Below are 8,685 nucleotides of genomic sequence, written 5' to 3' on the forward strand. Positions count from 1 at the left end.
CCAGTTCTTTATCTGATTCTTTTATGTTGTGGTTGGAGAAAAAAGATTAAAATTGTGTGTGACTCGTTCTTTGGGTACACAGCTAAAAATGGCCACTGCTAGCAAAGGATACTGAAATAAGGAAGGAAAAGGAGATTTTTAGTCCATGAACGTGCGTGTCGGTACCTGTGATGTTTCAGCTGTACATCACTATGCATGTCTTTTATAGATTGTGTGAGTTTTGACTGCTTGTCAAGCTGAAGCTTTGGAGCTCTTCCCCTTCCCATAGCCTTTATATATGTCACTCTAAGTTATAAATCTGTCTAACGTCAGGGAAGTTGTCTAATGCTCAGGGAAGAAGCTAATATTGTGTTTGTTTTTTCAATAATGATCTGTTATGTAGATATCAGAAGAGACAATTTACTGAAAAGCTCCTAAATCATACTGATTTCTGTGGAACACATAAAATGACATAAGTGTTAGTTAAAGTGGAAAGTTTTGAATGATTGGCTATAACTCTGGGTAATTATAACTTAATATTATCTGTACTAGCTGTTGCTAACATGTCAAGTACACCATTTTGATACAGAAGGGTGAATCCTGTCCCATAGTTGTCAATGAGAGTTTTTTCATGAATTTCAGTTGGACCAAGATTTTGCTGTAGGACTGAAGTATTTTCAACTCTTGCTCTGTATGTACTACTGAAAAGCAGAGCAGTTTCATAGCAGTCAATGAGCACATACTGAAAAAATCCCAGAAGTAAGCTAATGAAGCTCTAGCATGATTACAATGTAAGAAGAAAACACATCTGTCAAATGTTTTTTGTATATATATAAATATTTCATTTAGGTTCATAACTATTTCCTTAGATGTCATGCTTGTTTTTATTCACTTTGTTTCAGAGTACATCTGCTGGTTGATGATGAATCAGCATTAGCATCAGTTGACTCTCCAAGAGCACGGGCATTAATCGAACCTATAAAATTTGGTGGAGATAATTTTGAAGGTTGCATCTCAAACATCTTTATAAAAAGGTATTTGGCCTAGAAAGATTTTAGTTTCATCTGTTTTGTCCTGTTTTCCTTCTTTAATCATATTAAAATCACTCTTTGCTAAATTGCTTTTCTTCTACATGCATGAAGCCTTCATGAACACATAACTTTGCTGCCCCAAAATATTCTTTTATTCAGGCAGATTATATGTGGTATCGAGGTGTAAGTAAATCTGCTGTTCAGATGTAATGGAATTTTAGTCTGAATCATACCTGTTTAGTAGTCTTTTAATCAAAGAATGAACTCAGCATAGTGAATTGGAAGTGTATCCAAAAAGGTCTGCTAGATTGTATCATTATAGCTACACAGGGAGCTGGGTAATGAAATCAGCAAAGTTTACTGACAGAACCAAAATGGTTACACAAACAAATGAGAGCATATGTACAGAAATCATGTGCCTGATTTATGTTGTCTCTTTTTTCACATGTGTTTCTCTGGTCATTAGAGACATCTTACAGGCAAAATTTAGGAGAAAAGTTATGTATAAATATGTTCTTTAAAGAAAAGCATTTCTTGAATCGCAAGTGATGTCCCAGTGGGGCTTTGTTTTAGCTAAGTTTTGATGAATATTTATACATGTGCAGAGTTTACAAAAAATAATGTATTTTGATTTGATTATCATAGAATCACAGAACGGTTTGGGTTGGAAGGGACCATTAAAGATGATCTAGTCCACCCCCCCTGGCATGGGCAGGGACATCTTTCACTAGATCATGTTGCTCAAATTATATCTTCATTTAAAGCACTGCAAGCCAATGAAGTAACCTGTATGTTAACCTCCCCATCAGAAAACAAATCTGGAAAATTGCTTTTAGTACAAAAATAGGTGGAGAATTAATATTGTAGGTAGTCTGATCGAGTGAATGTGGAGCTGGACCAGAATTGAAGTTCAGGTTCTGCTCCCAACTCTACCACTCTTCTCATAGAAAACCAGTGGCAGGGAGCTTTGTTGCTTTTTCTAGTTGTAAAGTGTCTTGTAATTTAGTGCTCAGAGGTGCTGTGTACAACTTACGAAATGATAGTATTACTTAATGTTACTCTTTATACACACAGGAAATTGGTTTTGACAGTCTTTCTGATAGTTTGGCTGTAATACCAAAGCTCCATATGAAGTTGTGATGGGCTTTGCCCCTTGACAAATCTCATCACAACATCTTTTTTAAGGAGTGAATCACTGAGTTAGCAGGACCTAATGTTGCCATTTTTTCTTGATCTGCCACTGGTTATGCATAATTAGCCAGCAAAGTTTTGTAGTCCGATGCAGAAATCTTATTCAATCAAGGCTGCTGTCATTTTTTCCCCCTTTTTAATGGCAATATTTGGTTGTTTTTTTAAAATAGATAGCTTTTAGCAAACAATACTTTGTTTAGAAGAGATGAGAACAAAACATCCGAGTTTTTCCATAGCCAAAAAAAAAAGGGCAGAACCAGGACAAATATGAATACTTTTTATAGCATTGAACGTACATTTTTCATCGAAAAATAAAAATTGGTGTTTTAATATCAGGTCACTGGGAAATCTATTTTGTACAGAACACAGTTTTACAATACAATGTTGATTACGCTAAAGAAAAGGAATGCTGTGTCACAGCACTTACTGCTTTCATCACTCTAGGGCAGATCAGCTCCCTGAGGTTCAAAATCTCATTAATTATACTGCAAAGACTGGTGTATCCCTTGGAGCTTGCCGCAAATATGAGAACCTTGAACCAATGCTGCTGAAGGAATTTAAAAATCCTCTCAGGTTTAAGATGCTCAAGGTATGCTTGTTTTTACTGTCTTCTTTGCTCCAAGGCTTTGTCTGCACAGCCATGCTTTGTAGAGCTGAGATTCAGATGTTACTAATTTCCTTCCACCTCATATCTGAAGCAAGTTGTTTCTGTGTTGAAGTTCCATCCTAAACCCATACCTGTCCAGAATGACAACAGCTTCTCTGTCATTTAGAGAAGGCTGTTAACTGCCTCAGCTGGGGACTTTTAAATGTGTAGACTGAAATGTTTTTTTTTTCATGTGCATACATAGTAAAAGTTTCAATTCTGTCTTACAGGTACAGAATGAAAAATACCTTGATTATTTGAAAGCTGCTAATGTGCAAAACCAGCAAACCCAAACTTTACCAATAGAGTTAAATGTCAGCAGTGAAGCATATCTCCTTGGAAACATCCCCAACAGTTTCATGTCCTACATGTTTTCTCCACTGTCATCTACAGACAGGTAATACAAATGTTCTCTGTTCTCCTCCTAATACTTGAATTGTCAAAGCTGCTCGAATCTTTGGGTGCTAAGAGTTAGGATTTTCTTCTTGTTTATGTCTTGGGGCATAACAGAAGAGTGGTTCTAAAGGTTCAGGCATTTTCTTTCTACGCTAACATATACCCAAACTGAGTAGATTGACTTGGATGTGGTGGACAGTTACAGTGCATATCAATGCCAAGTCCTAAGCCTGAATATGTCAACTTTGATTCACATTCAGAAAAGCAGGCAATATAGAACACCGTGATTCCACCCAAAAGCTGTTCTGCATTTCACAAATGGAGTTTGACTGGCATTTTTCTGGAGAACAGAAAATACAATAAGTAACAAAATAGACCTGTATTTGAATATGCTTACTTTCCATTACAGGTTACATTTTTCTGTAGATGTACGGACTCGATCGTCAAGAGGATTAATAGTTTTCATGGAGGAAAGGTCTGAGGACTCTTATATGGCTCTCCTCGTTTCAAAAGGACATTTTGTCTTTTCACTTGGCTCTGAAGGAAAACGAATCAAAATCAAAACCAGTATTAAATACAATGATGGGCAATGGCACACTGTAAGTAGTATGGCACAGGAACTGTGGTGAAACCACAACTAGCATTCAGCAGGCACAGCCTATTGAATTTTTCAGGTATTAGAAATTTGATTTTGGTCATCTGAAGTTAACTCCTATGCCTGAAAGTTCTTGTGGTTGACAGGTTTCTGGTACAAGAGAGCTTATAGAGACTGATCGTCCCAGCATGTTATTTTCAGTTTAAATATTTCAACAATACAGTGTTTAAGTTAAAGAAAAAAAATCTCCAGTGCCTTTCATTGGCCTTGGGGTTTTTCATTCTGTTATGTTTGCAACCCGCAAAGGTGGTCTTCAGCAGAGATGGGAAGAATGTCCGCCTTGTTGTTGATGGTCTGAGGGCCCAGCACAGAAGATTAGAAACAAATTCTGCCATCAGCATTAAGCCACCAGTCTACGTGGGAGGGCTGCCATCACTGAAAAGACAGGTAAATAATTGACACATCCACCCTCACACACTCCCCATGCTGCACTAATTACATGTGAAAGTGTTAATATGCAGGACTTCCGTGTTGAAAAGGTTTGGGGGCTATTTCTAAGCACTGAGCAAGCACCATCTGTGACTGGTGTTTGCAGTTGTTCATTACAGATCTTTTTCCTCACCTGTTCACACAGCTCTTAGCTGGACCCATATTTTCAACATGTGTTGCTGAGACACTGATGCCATGTACTGTTTTCATTTCTATTCTTTAAAAAATTAGAAAAGACCAAAGTCACTTTTGTAATTCCAGGAATACCCTCTTCCTGCAGAATATTTACCTCAGTGGACTAAACGATAATCTGTAGAGAAGCAGAGGAATCCTTCTCATTAAGGAATTATGAATGTAGAACTGCATTTTAATCTGAAATACGTGTGGTTCCTATTACTTCAAAAATTGGACAATTAATGATGCAGGGCATCTCATAAAATCAGATTTAAATAAACAGCCTCTTAGGAAGGGAAGGGTGTACTTGAGATATCACAACTCCTGTTGTGTTGTCTTTTTGACACATCATTGGGAAGTATCTATTCAGCAAGCAGGAGTTATGTTAACTCAAAATCAACTGTTACTTTCATGTTTTAATTTTTTAATACCTTTCCAGTGCATCAGAGATGGGGTTTAGGTGCCTTTAGTGTCAGTTGGCTTTTTACAGTTCAACAGCACAAAAGAACTAATGCGTCTTCTTACTAAAAAAATTGCCATCATGCTTTAGTATTCATGTTTTGAAATGTGCTTTCAGAAAATAGCAATGAACAGTTTCAAGGGTTGCCTGAGGAATTTTAAGATGAATGGAAAAGTCATGAATGCACCTCAGCAAAAAAATGGCGTACTTCCATGTCTGGATGTTCCCGTGGACACGGGGATTTATTTCTTTAATGAAGGAGGATATATCACCATTGGTAAGCTGTGTAGAGATTATGGTATATGGAATTATGTCTTAAGTGTGTATTCGTAAGGATTTTTTTATTTATTTTTACATGGTTTTCCAATTATCTCCTCCTATGATCATTCCTCTACCCACTGTTTAATTCTCCACAGGTAATTTGCTGGTGGGCTTGGATTTTAGGATTGTATTTACCATTCGACCAAGGAGTTCAACAGGTATACTCCTCCATGCTGGAAGCAAGCAAGACAACTACTTGACTGTTTACATGGAAGGAGGAAACGTAAGTACAGGCTATCTTTCCAGTTCAGCTGTATTGCCCTCATCCAGCAGGGAGAATTCTGACCTTGAATTCTGGACTTACGTGTTACATTTGTCTGTAGATTAAACAACTTCCTCAGAGTTGTTTAAAAACATCACATAGAAAATTGAGCATTTAACCTGTCTCTGTGCCTACGTTAGCAGCTTCCATTGTGTGCACACTAGTTTGCACAAGCTTTCTTTGCACATGCAGCAGTAGGACACACTCTTAATTTTCTCAGGCTTCTGAGCCTTTGCAAAAACTCACTGGGGTTTTGGCCAGGGGCTACAGAACTCCGTGGCTTATTCCCACTCCTATGTCAGTCATCATGTGGCTGTACTGATGCAGCTCCGTAACCACGTCTGTTATAGAACTTGAGCAGTCTTGCTTTGTGTTAGCATCTTCTCCTCTAGTTGATGGGTGTCTCATGGTGGTGATTATTATCACTGTTGCTTTTTCATAATGTAACAGCTTCAGAATGTGAGTCTTGGACTACAAAACTATTGTGGTTGCTGCTGGAGAGACGTCAAATAGAAAGATGTCAGTGCTTCACAGAACCTGCTGCCTCATGGGATAGTTTAAACCAGCATGAGTCTACCTAACTTCAGAAAGCTCAGCTTTGCTCTTCTCTTCCCAGACTAGGGAACTTGGTTTTATTATTTTTCTTTTTGTCATGAGTTAGGTTCCCCCAGATCACTGACCTGGTTCAAGACACACCTAGCACATGGAAGCAGGGTCATCAACAGCTGGGGTCTCCTTAAGGGCAAGAGTGACCACTTTTTTCAGCAGTAGTTTAGATTAATGCTGGCTGTCAGTGTGGACAGGATGCAACAGGAAGGAATAAAAGGTCAATGGGACAGCATCAATCAGCCTGATAGGAAGTGGACTCAGCATATCCGTTACCTGACCATTACCAAGTTTGTTGTAACCATTGCACCAGAAGAGAGTTTGAGAGGAAGAAGTTGAAAAAAAAACGCACTCACAAGCAATAAGAAGCAAGATGTGAGAAAGCACAAGCAGGTGCTTGTTCAAAATGTTATCATAAATAGTTAGGCTGCAAGCTTTGTGAGTGAATTATGACAAGTCCAAAATTGTGTGAAAGGCCAGAGAAATGTATTGCAGAGATTCTCTCAGGAGACGCTACGCCTGTGGATGACTGCTTTGGGAAAGGAAAGGAAGGCCTTGTAGGAAAGACCTTGTCCCAGAGAGATTATGTCAAAATAATTAACATAATTTTGTAAGATTGAGAGGGAGAGACAAAGCTATGTATTTATGCTTGTAAAATTTGTCAAACATCTTCTCCTGTGATTCTATTAGGGAAACTTGCTTTCCTCTTGGAGAGGGTAATTTTTGAAGTATGTATACAATGACTGTGACTTAAAACTAGGTGAAACCCAGCCATCTGAAGCTCAGTAAATTACTTGAAGTACTGTATTTTTCTCCTGCTTTTTTTATTTGCCTCAGTAACTTAAAAGATAACTTTTTTACAGGTCATTGCTGCTGGAAATAGCGGTGCTGGAGAATTCCAGACATCAGTCACACCTAAGCAACCTCTATCTGATGGACAGTGGCATACTATTGCAGGTACATTTTACATACCTGTTCTTCTGAAACTTTGAAAGGGTGGTGGGCACTGAGCATTGCAGCTGCAGATATTTTTTTTTATTGATCATTTGACTTCTGTTTATTCTGAGAATACTTTATAGAACAATATAAGTGTCTTGTGTTAATTCAAGGCTTTATATAAAGATGGGGGTTTGGGGCTGTATTTAGCCCCCGTTTACCTAGATGTGTCAAACTGACTTTGAATTAAAAAAAAACCCCTATTCTTCCTCTTAGTTAAATTTCAAGACAGATGGTATTTAAAAATAGTGCCATATCTAGGTGATTCTTTAATAGGGTTGAGAAAGGCTACTCATTCACCTGCTTCTTTGCAGTGTCTCAGAAGCAGAACACAGTGCAGCTAGAGGTGGGCACACAGAGTAACTACACCACTGGACTTCCACCCTCTCCTGCCAGACGTGTGCATCAGCCACTCTACTTCGGCAAAATTCCAGGTAATATTATTGCTTCTTATTTTTCATGTATCTACTAGCTTTTTTTCCTTTCCAAAACAAAGGCCCCATTCACGCAAGTAGTCCTTATATCATTCCCCCTTTTTTGAAAGCCATGTAATAATTAATGTTCTTTAAAATCATTCTCATTTTATTAACTTGATCTTTCTACCTTGTTTTTTGTAGCAAATTTGGGCACACTGTGGCTCCCAGTTAAAGACCCATTTTTTGGCTGTCTTCGGAATATTAACATTAATGACAAACATGTCTCCACCAGGAGAATTTCAGACGTTCATGGTGTAGTGAGTTTGTATGGGTGCCCAGCAAAGTAACTTTGCTGTTACAGTAGCTGTACACATATCAGGTTGGGTCTGCTGAAGTACTGTGTGAATTCATGCAACATGGGTTCCCCTTTTGCTGATCATCATGTCACTGTCATCATGCTGGTTATTCAGAACAGCTGGTAAGCAAATGCATCCTCTGGATGTGGACTGTGCCAAGTATTTGCTTTGATAAACTCCCTTTTAAGTGTTACTGATTTCCAAGGTAATCCGTTGTGCCTTTTGAAATATATGCAGAAAATGTAATTGTGTATACCCTACCGGGCCAAATTTTGCTCTCACCCACAACAGCATAGACTTGAGTAACTCCAGTGTGTTAATTTTGGAAATTTGCCTTAATGCTGGTCATCTTGAGAGCAAATTTGATCCACTAATATAAAGAATTTTATAAAAATGTAAATCTCTTTGGACTGATGTTTATACAGAAATGTACATTAATGTTAAAAGTAATAATAATATAAATGGAGTTTGAAGCACTTTAAGGAGTGAAACTCTGGGAGTTTGTTACAATGCTAGGAATCCTAGGGCCAAATAAATGCAGTATGTTCTTAAAACCATCCATTTTCTTGTTTGGTTATTTTAACCTGGTATTTCTTTTATGTGCTTTTTACAGGCTGCTATATCCTGCTTGCTTTATGCAAATATTTCTGCAGCATTAAGAAGCTGATTTGCCTGAATAAGCAGCAGTCCATCATCTCTGCTTATTAGAATCTGGTTATATAAAAACCTCAGAAAGAGAGTAATTCTTCTTGTAATCTTCAGAGTCA

The 8,685-nt window shown here is 37.9% G+C and overlaps 1 protein-coding gene across 1 annotated transcript in view; it reads left to right on the forward strand.

The window, feature by feature from the left end:
• The window catches only part of LAMA3 (laminin subunit alpha 3), a 121,199-nt gene extending 112,736 nt beyond the window's left edge, over positions 1-8,463 (forward strand). Inside the window, exons 69-78 of the mRNA XM_049827320.1 lie at positions 882-1,013; positions 2,646-2,790; positions 3,078-3,244; positions 3,653-3,842; positions 4,145-4,285; positions 5,079-5,238; positions 5,378-5,505; positions 7,014-7,107; positions 7,461-7,580; positions 7,764-8,463. Of these exons, the coding sequence (XP_049683277.1) occupies positions 882-1,013; positions 2,646-2,790; positions 3,078-3,244; positions 3,653-3,842; positions 4,145-4,285; positions 5,079-5,238; positions 5,378-5,505; positions 7,014-7,107; positions 7,461-7,580; positions 7,764-7,909 (1,423 nt within the window). The 3' untranslated portion in view covers positions 7,910-8,463. The remainder of the gene's footprint in view (positions 1-881; positions 1,014-2,645; positions 2,791-3,077; positions 3,245-3,652; positions 3,843-4,144; positions 4,286-5,078; positions 5,239-5,377; positions 5,506-7,013; positions 7,108-7,460; positions 7,581-7,763) is intronic.
• Positions 8,464-8,685: the final 222 nt, after the last annotated feature.

The sequence above is a fragment of the Accipiter gentilis genome, chromosome 2 (assembly GCF_929443795.1).
Source record: "Accipiter gentilis chromosome 2, bAccGen1.1, whole genome shotgun sequence".
Taxonomy (NCBI): Eukaryota; Metazoa; Chordata; class Aves; order Accipitriformes; family Accipitridae; genus Astur; species Astur gentilis.